General features: G+C 42.3%; 1 protein-coding gene across 27 annotated transcripts in view; it reads left to right on the top strand.

Moving 5' to 3' along the window:
• Positions 1-16,092, top strand: part of LOC122540194 (eukaryotic translation initiation factor 4 gamma 3-like) — a 353,622-nt gene that overhangs the window by 165,652 nt on the left and 171,878 nt on the right. For 23 of the 27 annotated variants that reach the window (XM_087980602.1, XM_087980614.1, XM_087980611.1 and 20 more), the window contains one exon: positions 13,536-13,628. The exons of 2 other annotated variants lie outside the window; for them this stretch is intronic. In XM_087980602.1, coding sequence (XP_087836728.1) covers positions 13,536-13,628 — 93 coding nt within the window. Of the gene's footprint in view, positions 1-13,314; positions 13,375-13,535; positions 13,629-16,092 lie in introns of those variants that run through there. 2 more of the 27 variants (XM_087980621.1, XM_087980625.1) reach the window with 2 other exon arrangements.

Here is a 16,092-nt window from a genome sequence, read left to right as displayed (position 1 = left end):
CAGGCTCTTTGAAGAAGCAATCTAATAAAATATAATAATTATATAATAGAATTAAAAAACTGCTGCCATACATTCAAGTGTTCTTGATGAAAACTAATTTTGGTCCAGTCTCTACAATGTCTAAGCAGACAACTCAATCAGTTTCTAAGCTGATGTCCTAGTTATGCTTTATTCTTGAAAGATCTCCGTTCCTAACGTTATTTTTTCCTTTGTGTTCCACATGCTGCTGCCAGGCCTCAGAATTTTAAAGCTGTCTGATTGGAATACTGTCCGGGTAATCCTTTGTTGTTCCAGCCTACAAAAAAGGAGCTGTTTCTATCTGTGTCTTCAACATTTTTCTCCCTTGGAGATGGTTATCTACTGCTTTAAGACAACTAGGATTCTGCACTACTTATTGCTAATAAGAGAAAGTGACTGTTCTTCTCAAACTAAGTCTTGAAGCTTGAATCCTACGCATGTAAATTGGGTGATCTTGCACTTGGAGAGGTATAAATTTCAATGGGCTGGTATCCCAGAATTCCAGGTTAATGGTCTAGAGCCTTGGGTTTGAATCCCGCTATAGTGAATGATGAAATTAAAATTCACTTAAAAAGCTCTTGAATAAAAAGCTTGCATAATGGAATTGTCATAAAAAAACGCTTGTAGTTCACTAATGTTCCTTTTAAAAAACTGCTATCCTTGTCTTGTCTGGCCTACATGTAACTCCAGATCCACAAACTGCTGTCCAGGCAGTTAGAGATGGGTAATTAATGCTAGCCTACAGACTAAACCCTCATTCATTGTATAATTTTAAAAATTAACTTCCCGATACATGGGGTCCTTGCTTTATGAACATTTGTATTTGAGAGAATGATTTCTTGGTGATACAAGGGCGTAATTTTAAATTCCCAAGAAATGTACATATCTTGGACTTAACGAACTGCTGCTTTACGTTGTCCTGCATTGTGTTCCAACTTGGGTGCAAATTGACTTGCGAGTGGACTGCAGAATGGAGCCTACTTGCAGTCCGGGACTGCCAATATTGAAATTTGTTTGCCAAGTTATGCCATTCCGTTTGTACACCTTTTTGTAGTTTTAGGTTACCATCTGTACCTCATGCAATGCTGCCGAACTTGATGTCAAATATGTCAAACCAATTACGGCTACTGAGCAATTAGGTACCATTTTATAGTCGGAACAAAATAGACTGATTCAGGAAACATGATTTTACACAAGTGAAAGATTTGCTGAACTGCAGAATTTCTCTGGCTGGAGGTAAGTGTGCAAATCATTGCCCTGGGGTTTTGTTTTTGTTTTAGTTTGCTTGGGATTTGGTGGTTTCAATGGAATTATCTACTTGTCAAACTGTTGGAAAGGGCATTTTGGCAAAAAGTAGAAAATCTGGATGAAAGACCTCACTTTGAGAACCTTTAGGCTATTTTTTGGAATGGCAGTTGAGGACAAAGCAGCCAACCAAAGGTTATATTGTTTAGTTTAAATGCTATGGAAGCACAGCATAGTGTTGTGTTTTAGTGATTTCGATTTGGGTTCCAGAGTGCGCTCTCAGTAACAACTCTGCTTTAAAGTATTTCATGGAATATGAATGTTGTTGATAAAGCTAGCATTCATTAATTTTTACTTACCCTTGAGAAGATGGTGGTGATTTGTTGTCTTGAACTGCTGTAGTCCATCTGGTATAGGTACCATATATACTGAAGTAAAAGTTTTTTTTTTAAAAGGTTGAATTTATGGGTTCAACTTTTACATGGATACTACTTTTGCGGGGCTGAAATGCATGCTGTCATCCAAAATACTGTATTGTTAGCAGAAGCGCAAATTATCACTAAACGAGTAAAGAAAAACATTGCAACAAATTATGGTAATTACCAAATAAAGACATAGAAACAAAAATGAATTAGTAGGCTTTTATTTCTACATACAAAAAGTGAGGTCGAAATATAATACAGCTTTAAATTACAAATACATGGTACATCTTAAGCATGTCAAAGATTGCTTTTGTGCAGTCTTAGTTCTCTGCTGAAGTACTAAGTCATGCCTTCTCATGCCTGAAAATCCGAAATTCCTGTCTCCTTTGATTCGTTTTGTGCATGGATTTGGAAAGCTTCTCAACAAACACCTTTCTCATTGTAATAATTTTCAAGTACCCCCACTCAGCAACTCTTTCTCCAGTTGTGGCCGCTTGCTAGGTTTACCTCTGTTGGCACACTTTTGTTTTGGCATTGCCTGAAGTTAGTTTGATATCTTTGTCCAGTTTCTCAAGTTTCTCCGAAATCTACAATTTTCTTGCTGTTACATGGTTATTTGTTGTCTTTTCTTAGAATCTCTGCAACTTCAATAACTTTCAGTTTAAAGGCTGCTGTATTTTTTTTCCCTGGAGGACATTTCATCACAAAATGAAGAAATTTCAAAACCTCAACTGAGCATGTCTGTATTCCATGAGTGCGACAGGGGAACTGAGCTTAGCTGAGCTACACACAAAAGGAGATTGTCACTTGACTCTGACCTGATGCGTCTTAAACTTTCATGCCAAATTGGTGTGAATTGTTCATCAAAACACAACAAAATCCAGTTCCTCGTTGTAACATTGATGAACATGATGATACGTTGACCCTCAACTGTTGATCTGTTATCTGTGAAGAACTAGGGCTGACCTTTTCAAGATATATATGGAAAATTCCAAATTGTTTGGCGAAAGATAGGGGGTTGACTTCTACATGAGATCAACTTTTACTTGAGTATATACGATGTATTCACTGTTAGTTTACAGGAAAAGAGTTCCAGTGTTTCGATGGTGAATGAAGTGACGTAAGTCATTGTAGTGTTTGGCTTGAGTGGAACTTGCAGGTGGTGGTGTTACCATCCATCTGCTGACCTTATCCTTCCAGCCAGTAGAATCCACAGGTTTAGAAGGACTGTTGAAGAAAGATTAGATTAGATTAGATTACTTACAGTGTGGAAACAGGCCCTTCAGCCCAACAAGTCCACACCGACCCGCTGAAGCGCACCCACCCAGACCCATTCCCCTACACCTAACACTACGGGCAATTTAGCATGGCCAATTCACCTAACCTGCACATTTTTGGACTGTGGGAGGAAACCGGAGCACCTGGAAGAAACCCACGCAGACATGGGGAGAATGTGCAAACTCCACACAGACAGTCACCTGAGTCGGGAATTGAACCCAGGTGTCTGGCGCTGTGAGGCAGCAGTGCTAACCACTGTGCCACCATGCCGCTGTTGTCGTCAACTTTGGTAGATGGTGCACATGACTGATACTGTGTTGATGATGAAGGGAGCAATTGTTTATGGTGAAGGATGAGATGCTGGTCAAGCTGTCGGCTCTGTCCTGTTTGATCCCCATCTCTGGTGCTAAATAGATCTTGGCATGCTTTCTGTTCCTGAATGCTAAATTGTTCATGCAGATGTAACAAAATTCAGTGCTATTTGGATTTGAGCTATTTTTCCCACAGTCATGATCTCCATTGCTTATTAGAAAGTACAGATTTTGAGATATTATTGATTGCTCACCTCAGTAGTGAGAAAATAGATAGGTTAAAATGTTTCTGTCCTAAATAATTATTAGCTTCAGATTTTGGTATAAAACACATTTCTTCACTTGGAAAGCAATATTGTTGCATTTAATAGATCATGAATGTTAAATCCATTAGTGAAACAATACTTGCTTTGCCTCCTTTTACAGACAATTTTCATGCCTTTCACCCTCAAGATGTTGATTTCTTACTGGTATGCTGTCTCTTTGGCAGTGATTTTAGTGCTTAATCTGACTGCTCAAAGCCGGACTTGAATCAATTTGGCATACTGCAGTATTAATTGGCGGCTTTGTCTTGCAGCACAAATCAGGGAGAGTAGCATTGCACTTTTAATTAAGCTGCTGCTCATTGCCTGTAATATCCTCTCCCTGCATATTTTAAAAACCAAACTTACTGCCTTCAGTCCTATCCTCAGCTGCTGAAAGGTATGACAGTGGTGGGCTGATGTATTTGCATGAGTCTTGTGAGGAAAGTGACTCATGTAACCTTTTTATTCAACTCAAAAGCTTATTGATAACTTGGCAGTTATGGTACTCACTGCAGATGGTGGGCATGTTCCTACAGTAAGGAATGTGGGATATAAATCCATTGGATCCTAAACTAAAACAGAGTTTTGCATGTTGTTATTACAGGTATCACTTTGTATTACAGAGTCATAAAAGTTGTACAGCACAAACAGACCTTTCGGTCCAACCAGTCCATACTGAACATAATCCCAAACTAAACAAAGTTCCACCTGTCTGCTCCTGTCCCATATCCTTTCAAACCATTCCTATTCATGCACTTACCCAAATGTCTTTTAAATGTTGTAATTGTACCCACATCCACCATTTTGTCAGGATGTGTTATTGGACAAAATTTCAGATATTAGTATAACCTACCTTATATACTAAACAGTCTTGTTTAAATCTGATCTATTAATTTGGTGTGTTTTTCAGCACCAAGTTTGTTAGGCTATTTCTGCCTCTTGATCATAAACTTAGAACACTGTTACATTTACAAATCGCACCATGCAGCTTGAAATCAAACAAGGCTGGCCCAGGGTTTACTTAAAGGTTGACTGTAATACCAGTGTAACAATGATTAGTTAAAGTAATGGGAACACTGTATTAATTTATGGGTGCAAATTTCTTCTAGTAGCATGTGAACAACACCATCTGGCTCACTGATGTCATTTAGGGAAGGAAATCTGCCATCTTCACCTGGTGTAGCATATATGTGACTACAGAGCCACAGTAATGTGATTGACTCTCAACTCCCCTCTGAAAATGGCCGAGCAAGCCACACAGTTGTATCCGTTGTAACAAAGTCTCAACAAAGAAGTGAAACCAGATGGACCACCTGGCATCAACCTAGGCACCGGAAAAGGCAATGGCAGAAAGGGCTGTTTTGATCATGCAAAGTCCACCTTTGTAACAACTGGGCCCAAGTGCCAAAATTGAGAGAGCTATCTCACAGACCGATCAACAGTCTGACTTAATCATATTTGCAGAATCATATCTTGCAATGACCCAAAACCACCACCACCATCTCTGGATTTGTCCTGTCCCACTGGCAGGATAGACCCAGCAGAAGTGGCAGCACAGTAGCATCCAGTCAAGAGGGAAATGCCCTGGAAGTCCTCAACATTGACTCTGGGCTTGAGGTCTCGTGACTTCAGGCTAAATATGGGCAAGGAAAGCTCCTGCTGATTTGCCCCCTACCTTGGCTAATAAATCAATCGTTGAAACTTTATTGCTGGAACAGCACAGCAAGTCAGGCAGCATCCAGGGAACAGGAGATTCGACGTTTCGGGCACAGGCCCTTCTTCAGGAATGAGCAGAGAGTGTTCAGCAGGAGAAGATAAAAGGTAGGGAGGAGGGACTTGGAGGAGGGGCGTTGGAAATGTGATAGGTGGAAAGAGGTCAAGGTGAGGGTGATAGGTCGGAGTAGGATGGAGGCGGAGAGGTCAAGAAGAAGACTGCAGGTCAGGAAGGCGGTGCCGGGCTGGAGGGATTCGGCTGAGACAAGGTGGGGGGAGGGGGGATGAAGAAACTGGTGAAGTCCAAGTTCATCCCCTGTGGTTGGAGGGTTCCCAGTCGGAAGATAAGACGCTCCTCCTCCGACCGTCGCGTTGTTGTGGTTTGGCGGTGGATGAGTCCAATGACCTGCATATCCTCGGTGGAGTGGGAGGGGGAGTTGAAATGCTGTGCTACAGGGTGGTTGGGTTGGTTCGTCCGGGTGGCCCAGAGGTGCTCTCTGAATCGCTCCGCAAGTAGGCGGCCTGTCTCCCCAATATAGAGGAGGCCACACCGGCTGCAGCGGATGCAGTAGATGATGTGGGTGGAGGTGCAGGTGAATCTGTGGCGGATATGGAAGTTTCCTTTGGGGCCTTGGAGAGAAGTGAGGGGGGAGATGTGGGCGCAAGTGTTGCACCTCCTGCGGTTGCAAGGGAAGGTGCCGGGAGTGGAGGTTGGGTCGGTGGGGGGTGTGGATCTGACAAGGGAGTCGCGGAGGGAGTGGTCTCTACGGAAAGCTGATAGGGGAGGGGAGGGAAATATATCCTTGGTGCTGGGGTCTGTTTGGACCTTCCCTTGCAACCGCAGGAGGTGCAACACTTGCGCCCACATCTCCCCCCTCACTTCTCTCCAAGGCCCCAAAGGAAACTTCCATATCCGCCACAGATTCACCTGCACCTCCACCCACATCATCTACTGCATCCGCTGCAGCCGGTGTGGCCTCCTCTATATTGGGGAGACAGGCCGCCTACTTGCGGAGCGATTCAGAGAGCACCTCTGGGCCACCCGGACGAACCAACCCAACCACCCTGTAGCACAGCATTTCAACTCCCCCTCCCACTCCACCGAGGATATGCAGGTCATTGGACTCATCCACCGCCAAACCACAACAACGTGACGGTCGGAGGAGGAGCGTCTTATCTTCCGACTGGGAACCCTCCAACCACAGGGGATGAACTTGGACTTCACCAGTTTCTTCATCCCCCCTCCCCCCATCTTGTCTCAGCCGAATCCCTCCAGCCCGGCACCGCCTTCCTGACCTGCAGTCTTCTTCTTGACCTCTCCGCCTCCATCCTACTCCGACCTATCACCCTCACCTTGACCTCTTTCCACCTATCACATTTCCAACGCCCCTCCTCCAAGTCCCTCCTCCCTACCTTTTATCTTCTCCTGCTGAACACTCTCTGCTCATTCCTGAAGAAGGGCCTGTGCCCGAAACGTCGAATCTCCTGTTCCCTGGATGCTGCCTGACCTGCTGTGCTGTTCCAGCAATAAAGTTTCAACTTTGATCTCCAGCATCTGCAGACCTCACTTTCTCCCCTAATAAATCAATCGTCAATCTTGAACAGCACTTTGAGGAAGCACTGAGGGTGGCAAGGGTGTGTAATGTACTCTGTGTGAGGGATTTCCATGTCCATCAATAACAGTGGCTTGGCAGCAGCACTACTGACCAAGTTGGTTTACGTAGGACATAGCTGTGAGTCTAGGTCTGCGGCAATTGGTGAGGAAACCAACCAGAGGGAAAAATATAACTTCATTACTGATCTGTCTGCTGCATATGCACCTGGCTGTGACTGTAAGAATGCCACTTTGCAATCCTTGTGGAGACAAAGTTCTGCCTTCAAGTTGAGACTCAAAGCGCGTCACGGGGCAAACTCTCTGAAGTTGGAGTCATGCCTGGCACATACAAAGATGGTTGTGGTAGCGAGTTTTAAGAAGACTTGCAGCTCGGGTTGAGGTTCTGGTTGCAGGTTTGCTCGCTGAGCTGGGAGGTTTGTTTTCAGACGTTTCGTCACCAAACTAGGTTACATAATCTGTGAGCCTCCGGATGAAGCACTCATGGCACGGCCCGCTTTCCATTTGTGTTCAGGTTTCCTAGGGTTGATAATGACATTTCATGTTGACATAATTTCCTGTGGTGATGTCATTTCCTGTTCTTTTTCTTGGGGGTGGTAAATGGGAGCCAAGTCAATATGTTTGTTGATAGAGTTCCAGTTGGAATGCCATGCTTCTAGGAATTCTCGTGCGTGTCTCTGTTTGGCTTGTCCTAGGATGGATGTCTTGTCCTAGGATGGATGTCTTGTCCCAGTCGAAGTGGTGTCCTTCCTCATTTGTATGTAAGGATACTAGAGAGTGTGGGGTCATGTCTTTTTGTAGCTAGTTGATGTTCATGTGTTCTGGTGGCTAGTTTTCTGCCTGTTTTTCCACTGTAGTGTTTGTTATAGTACTTCAAGGTATTTTGTAAATGATATTAGTTTTGCTCATTGTCTTTATCGGGTCTTTCAAGTTCATTAGCTGCTATTTTGGTGTGTTGGTGGGTTTGTGGGCTACCATGATGCCAAGGGGTCTGAATAGTCTGGCAGTCATTTCCGAGATGTCTTTGATGTAGAGGAGAGTGGCAAGGGTTTCTGGATGTGTTTTGTCTGCTTGTTGGAGTTTGCTGAGAAATTGGCGTACTGTGCTCATTTAGTACCCATTCTTTTTGAATACAGTGTATAGGTGATTTTTCTCTGCTGTGTAGTTCCTCTGTGCTGCAGTGTGTGGTGGCTTGTTGAAAAAATGTTCTAATGCAGTTTCATTTGTGGTTGTTAGGATGACTGCTTCTGTAGTTCAGTATTTTGTCCGTATGTGGTGTTTTCCTGTAGATGCTGTTTTGAAGTTCCCCATTAGCTATTCGCTCTACTGCGACATCTAGGAATGTTGTTTTCCTCCTCTTTAGGGAATTTTATGCCAATGCAAGTATTATTGATGGTCTTGATGGTTTCCTCTAATTTGTTTCATTTAGTGATGACAAAGGTGTCATCTATGTAGCAGACCCAAAGTTTGGGTTGAAATGTTGGCAGAGCTAGAGTCTCTGCATTACTGCCTCTGCTAAGAACCTCGATATCAGCGATCCATGGGTGTTCTTAATTATGGTGTGTCTGTAGATTTTGTTGTTGAAGGTGAAGTGGGTGGTAAGGCATAGCTTCAATAGCTGGATGACATTGACCTTGCTGGTGTTGGGTGTATGTGTCTTTTGGTTCTTGTAATAATGTAGTCGGTATTTATTTGGCTAGGTTGATTTAGATGAATGTGATCAGGGTTGGTTACGTCAAAGGAGACCGTTATTTCATCCTCTTCTGTCTTGGTGTCTTTGGTCTTCAGGAGTGGATGGAGTGGTGTGAGTATTCTACAAAGTGTTTTCGTCTTTGGTGTAGCTCCTTGGCCAATCTGTAATGGTTGTGGTGGTTGAGTCATCTCAGCTTCAAGGTGTACGTCAATAGGAGTTCTTCAGGATTATTTTCTAGATCTGACCATCTTTATCTGATTCATCAATGACCTTCCCTCCACCGTAAGGTCAGAAGTGTGGATGGTCCCGTGAAGATTACACAATGGTCAGCACCATTCATGACATCTCAGATACTGAAGCAGACCATGTTCAAAAGCAACAATATCCAGGGTTGGGCTGACGAGTGGCAAGTAAATTTGCACGAAACAAATTCCATGCAATAGCCATCTCCAATCAGAGACAATCTGACCACTGGTGGGTGACATTCACTGATGTTACCATCACTGAACCCTTGGGTTATTGACATCCTTGGGGTTACCATTGACCTGAAACTCAGTTGCTGTGTTTATGTGGCAAGATTAGTTATGAGAGCAGGTTAGGAATGCTGCAGCAAATAACTCACCACCTGACTCCCCAAAGTCTGTCCACAATCTACAAAGCACAAGTCAGCAGTGTGAAGGAATCCTCATTTAACTGGATGGGTGCAGCTCCAACAGCGTTCAAGATGCTAGACACAATCCAGAAGAAAGCAGTCTGCTTGATTGGCACCATATGTACACACATTCACATCCTCCTCCACCAGTATTCAGTACCAGTAGTGTTTACTATCTATAATATACACTACAATAGAAAATTCACCAGAGATCCTGAGACGACATCTTTCAAACCTAAAACTATATCCATCTAGAAGGACAAGGGCAACAGATTTATGGGAACACCACCACCTGCAAGTGACCCTCCAAGCACTCACTATTCTGATTTGGAAATACATCGCCATTCCTTCAGTGTCAGGCCAAAATCCTGGAATTCCCTCCCTATGGACATGGTGGATAAATCTGCATGTGAACTGCAGATGTTCAGGAAGGTAGCTCGCCACCACTTTCTCAAGGGAACTAGAGGTGGGCGATAACTTCTGGCCAGCCAGTGATGCACATGTCCCATGAGTGGAAAATAGAAGTCGCAGTCACCTGTTTGCACTGTGAACAGGGAGACCACTCAAAGTGGGGATTATGGAAGCTTCAAATGTGGGAATAAGGGGAAAAGTCTCTGCTGGTTGATGAAATTCCTGTCACAAAGGAAAATGGTTGTGGTTGTTGGATGTCAGTCATTTCAACTCTAGGTTTCAATGCAGAATTTCAGGATAGTGTAAGTTCAGGATAGTGTCTTATGTCTAACCATCTTCAGCTACTTCATCAATGACCTTCCCTCTATCATTAGGTCAGAAGTGGGATGTTCACTGATGATACTACAATGTTCAGCTCCATTGGCGACTCTTCAGTTATTGAATTAGTCCATGTTCAAAAGCAGCTAGACTTTGACAATATCCAGGTTTAGGTTGATGAGTGGCAAGTGATATTCATGCCACATGTACAAGGCAATGACCATCTCCAGCAAGAGAGAATCTGAGCATTGGCGCTTCACATTCAGTGACATTACTATCGCTGAATCCTCCACTTACAATAACTTTGGTGTTACCTTTGACTGGAAACTAAACTGGACTCATTACATGAATGCTATGATGGCAAGAGCAGTTAAGAGGCCAGCAATCTTGCAATGACTAACTCACCACCTTATTCCCCAAGTTTTCCCACAATTTGCAGGGTGCAAGTCAGGAGTGTGATGGAATACTCCCCACTTACCTGAATGAATACAGTGCCAGCAACAGTCAAGAAGTTTGACGTGGTCCAAGACCAATCAGCCCACTTGATTGATACATCCACAAATATTCACATCCTCGACCACCAAATGTTTCGTCGTAGCAGTCTATACCATCTGCAAGATGCACTGAAAAAATTCCTAACATCACCTTCCAAACTGTCATACTGCTACCTAGACAGGCAAGGGCAACGTATTTGTGGCGATAACGCCACCTGCAAGTTCCCCTCTAAACCACTCATCATCCTGATTTGGAAACTTTTCACCATTCCTTCAGGGTCGGTGGGTCAAACTCCTTGAGCTGCTTCCCTAATGGCATTATGGATCTGCCTACACCAATTGGATCTCGGCAATTCAAGAAGGCAGTTTTCCACAACCTTATCCAGGGATGGGCAATAAATCCTGGCCCAGCCAGTGACACAATCATCCTGTGAATGAGTAAATAAAAGCGGTGAACACCGCTTTCGATCATTAAGATATGAAGCAAGTGGATTAATAATTAGTGAAGTAACGCGTATTATAGTGGAACCACTCTACTACTCAGGTTGTTACGATCTCCATAGAAATGAATAACGTCTGATAAATTTAGACTTTGGGTTAATAGCTGAACAGCAAGATTTTCAAACATGTATTGTACTAAACAGACTAAAATCTCGATTGACTCAATATTATTTGCTATAGTAGGCAACTTCTTTAATCTATGGAACAGAACCTTTTAACATATTTGGAAAAATATCAAGATTATATTACATTGTCCTTTAAGTAGACATTTAGTTGTCCAAAACTATTCTCTGTTTTTGAGGGTTTACTTCAAGTATTTTTATTTCCCAGCCTGGAAACCTCTTAACCTTTTAATCTAAGAACTGTGCATGATAGTGAGTGCCACCCCCAAGATGTTATCCAAGATCCAAGATGTTATCCTGTTTTCCAAATGCCAGTATGCTGATTGTTTGTTTTTCAATATTTTGTGAATTATTACTTATTAACTGTTCTCTTTACCAAATGATGTGATTTGACTAATCTTCATAGAGCTATTCACTTTTTATATTTCTCTCTTACGGGAGGTGTGCGTCAACTGCTTTCTCCTTCACAAGGTATTGGAAATAGTGGACTACAGTTAGGAGATGAAACCCCTATTAAGGTTGAAGGAAAAGAAATTAAGGAATAGTTGATTGGCATAAAGACAGTGTGGCATTATTACCTGTTTGTCATACAAATTTACTCAATTGGCTTTAAATACTTTTATGTGTGGGCTTTTTGTTCCCGGATGTTTTCTTCTTGTCTTCAAAAGCAATTTTTCTAGGGTTAAGAATCGGATAATTCAGCTGTCTGTGTATCTTTAACTAACTTTAACAATGATGAAGAATGACAAAGAGAAATGTGATCAACTGATGAATGAAAAGGGAACTTAGTTATTTTGATAAGAGCAAGTGCTTCCAGCTGGGACTTGTAACAGAATGTCCCTGCAGCATGGTTCTGCTGACATGTAAACATCATGCACTCTGACCCAATTCATTTTCACGAGGTTGTTTACTTATTTTTAAGATGTTATTGCTTTCTTGGTTTTCATGTGCATACAAAGCTCTGTACTACTTTTTGGTGAGGGAATTAGTAAAGCAGGCAGTGGAGATAGTGCTTTCTAAGAATAAAATCCAAGGGGCTATCTTTCCTTCCTCTTTATCCTCACCTCAGTGATCCATGCAATGGCCATCTCCCTGAGATGAGTTAAATTTGCAGTTACTTCCAGGAGGTGTCTCCATCTTCCTTTTAAACATATAGGAAGTGGCATGTTCCATGAGTTTGAGAAAGGATCCCTCTTGGACTGTATAAAAGGGTGGTTAGAGGCTGTCTGATCACTAGTAAATTCTAGGGATTTCCCTTTTTTTTTTGGACTATTATTAATGGAATAGTTTCTTGTTTTGAAGCGATTCAAGTAATAAACATGTTAGGACATCAGTTTCTATTGTATTGCTCATCTAGCTTTTTGTTTCATTTGTCTTCATTGTTATAACAAAATTAGCTATTTGTTTATTGTTCCACCTGTATTCGAAACACAATATGCTTGTACAATTGGATGAAAGTTGCAGTTTATAAATGAATTTATCTCTGATAAATAATCAAGGATTGGCAGGTGAGTCTGGGCAGGCTAGCAGTTGGAAAATAGTTTGTGACCACCAGTTCCAACAAACTGTAGGTACTGAAAAAGAACTGACACATGATCCTGAAGCAGTCATACTGGACTCAAAACATTAACTCTTTCTCTCTCTCTACAGATGCTGCCAGATCTGCTGAGTTTATCCAATATTCTGTTCATTTTTGACACTTCTATCTCCTTTAAGAAAGATTAGCACATCCTGGAGATGGTGTATATGTACTAGATTTTGGACAGCAGTGTTGTAATGTGCACTTTATGTAACTACAACCAATATTGTGAACAGGCTAGAAAACAAATGCCATGATGTGGAGGTGCCAGTGTTGGACAGGAATGGACAAAGTCAGAAGTCACACAGTATAAGGGATAGTCCAACAGGTTTATTTGAAGTCACGAGTTTTCGGAGTGCTGCTGTTTCATCAGGTGAAATGACACATGTGAAGCTCGTGATTTCAAATACCCTGTTGGACTAAAACTGTTTGAGCTCCAATTTAGAAGATAAATAGCAACAGTAATATTTGTGACGTGTCTATATTTTTAAAATAGGATTATAATGTCTGGAAATCTTGCAGTATAGGTCCAGTCAGGCTGTGATGTTCGGATAATTTAATTCTGTTGGCTGTGCTATGGATTAAATTTTCCTGAGAGTAGTGTGTTCTACACAGTGGGCATTCAGCAGACCACTTTGAGAGGAAACCATTAGCAATGACTGCTTTGGTTGGATTAGTGTGTGTTTGTGTTGAGCTTTGGGTAATTATCTTTGTTCTAAATCACATTCAAACTGTGAACATTATCTGATTGTACTGATTAAGATCCATTTGATCTGTTTAATGCTTCTTGAGCATTTTAATGTTCTATTAAATTAAGGATCTGTTTGCATTTTTATATCGAGCCCTGTTTCCTTTATGCAGGCTGCCTTCCAGTCTGGCCAGAATGCAGCTCCTCCTCCACTTGTATACTCTCAAAATCCACAGACAATGACTACACAACCACAGACCAGACAGGTAAGATGCGTCTGGGGAATGCCACTACAGAATGTGACTTAATTTCGCATTTAAAATTGTGGTTGAAAAGGCATGCTTTTGGTGTAATGCATTTATTTTGAGTGCTTTCCACAGCAGAATAATTGCCAGGCTGTCAATGAACACTCTGCTGTTAACTAATGAGTGTAGTTAACAGAAGTAGCTGTGCCATATTTGCATAGAAACTGGTTTGTATCAACAAAGATGAATAGTAACATTTCTCATTTAAAATTCAATTTTAAAGTAAAATGCAGCAGTAATATAAACACGTTTCGTATGTGCTGAGTTATTTATTCCGAACTTAGTCCAAATATGAGTCCATGAATAACAGTTTCAGTTTATTAAAGGTAACAATTCAAACATCATTGAGAAACCATGATGATGACGTTAAAACAAAGAAAATTTACAGCCCAGGAATAGGCCCTTCAGCCCTTCAAGCCTGAGCCAAACCAAATCTACTGTCTGAACCTGTCACCCAATTCCTAAGCGTCTGTATCCCTCTGCTCCCCACCTACTCGTGCATCTGTCCAGACGCATCTTAAACGAATCTACAGTGCCTGCCTCTACTACCTCTGCTGGCAACGCGTTCCAGATGCCCACCACCCTCTGTGTGAAGTACTTGCCGCGTGTATCGCCCTTAAACTTTCCACCTCTCACCTTGAAACCGTGACCTCTCGTTATTGAATCCTTTACTCTGGAAAAAGCTTATCTCTATCCACCCTGTCTATACCCTTCATGATTTTGTAAACCTCAATCAGGTCCCCTCTCAATCTCCTTTTCTCTAATGAAAACAAACCTAACCTATCAAACCTCTCTTCATACCTAGCACCTTCCATACCAGGCAACATCCTTGTAAACCTTCCCTTGTAAACCTTCCCTGCGTCCACATCCTTTTGGTAATGTGGCGACCAGAACTGTACACAGTATTCTAAATATGGCCAAACCAATGTCTTGTATAATTTTAACATGACTTGCCAGCTCTTATACTCAATACCCTATCCAATGAAGGCAAGCATACTATATGCCTTCTTGACCACTCTATCCACCTGTGCAGCAACCTTCAGGGTACAATGGACCTGCATTTCCAGATCTCTCTGCCCATTAACTTTTCCCAAGGTTCTTCGGTTCATTGTATAATTCGCTCTAGAATTAGTCTTGCCTAAATACATCACCTCACATTTGTCTAGATTGAAATCCATCTGCTACTTTTCCGCCTAACTCTCCAGTCTATCTATATCCTCCTGTATTCTTTGACAGTCCCTTATGCTTTCTACTACTCCACCAATCTTCATGTCATCTGCAAATGTGCTGATCATATCAACCGAACCGTCTTCCAGATCATCTATGTATCTCACAAACAACAGTGGCCCCAACACTGACCCCTGTGGAACACCACTGGTCACCTTTCTCCATTTCGAGAAACTCCCTTCAACTACTACTCTCTGTCTCTTGTTGCTCAACCAGTTCTTTATCCACCTAGCTAGAACACCCTGCACACAATATGCCGTTACTTTCTCCACTAGTCTACAATGGGGAACCTTATCAAATGCCATCAACAGCCCTTCCTTCATCTATCAACTTGATCACTTCCTCAAAGAACTCTATTCAGTTGGTAAGGCACGATTTACCTCGCACAAAACCATGTTGCTTATCACTGATAAGCCCATTCTTTTCTAAATATAAATAGAGCCTATCCTTCAGTACGTTCTCCAGCAACTTTCCCTCCACTGACATCAGGCTCACTGGTCTGTAATTACCCTGAATATCCCTACAACCCTTCCTGTACAGGGGGAACAACATGAGCAACCTTCCAGTCCTCTGGCACCTCACCTGTATTTAAGGATGCCACAAAGATATCTGTCAGGGCCCCAGCTATTTCACCTCTTGCCCCCCTCAGCAACCTCGGGAGGGTTTCAGATTCCTGGAGGAGAACCCCCTCCAAAAAAAAGTTTTTGGAAAAGGTGGAACGTGTACAAACAGGACGGTCTGCACCTGAACCACGTTGGGACCAATGTCTTTGCAGGTAGATTTAATAGTGCTGTTGGAAGGCATTTAAACTAGTCAGGTAGGGAGAGGGGACACAGGATATCAATGAAACAGAGTCACATGCAACAACAAAGGAAGCAAGTCAAAGTAAGTTCAGTTATGAGTGTCCAGACAGTGAGGCAAGTCGAGATTGTCTTTAATGCTGGGAGTGTAATAGGTAAGACTGATGAGTTATTGGTGTAGACTAACACATGGAAGTATGATATTGTTGCTACCACTGAAGCTTGGCTAATGGAAGAGTTGGACTGGCAACTCAACATTCTGGGGTATAAGATCTTTAGGTGAGACAGAGGAGGGTGTAAAAAGGGTGGTGTAGTGCTCTTAATTAAGGAGTCAATTACTGCAATAAGGAGAGATGACCTCTTGGAAGGGTCCTCAAATGAGGCTTTGTGGGTAGACC

Source organism: Chiloscyllium plagiosum, unplaced genomic scaffold (genome assembly GCF_037043375.1).
Source record: "Chiloscyllium plagiosum isolate Xiang-an unplaced genomic scaffold, Cpla_swu_hap1 HiC_scaffold_37, whole genome shotgun sequence".
NCBI classification, from domain to species: Eukaryota; Metazoa; Chordata; class Chondrichthyes; order Orectolobiformes; family Hemiscylliidae; genus Chiloscyllium; species Chiloscyllium plagiosum.
This window is presented reverse-complemented; position numbering and strand designations above follow the sequence as displayed.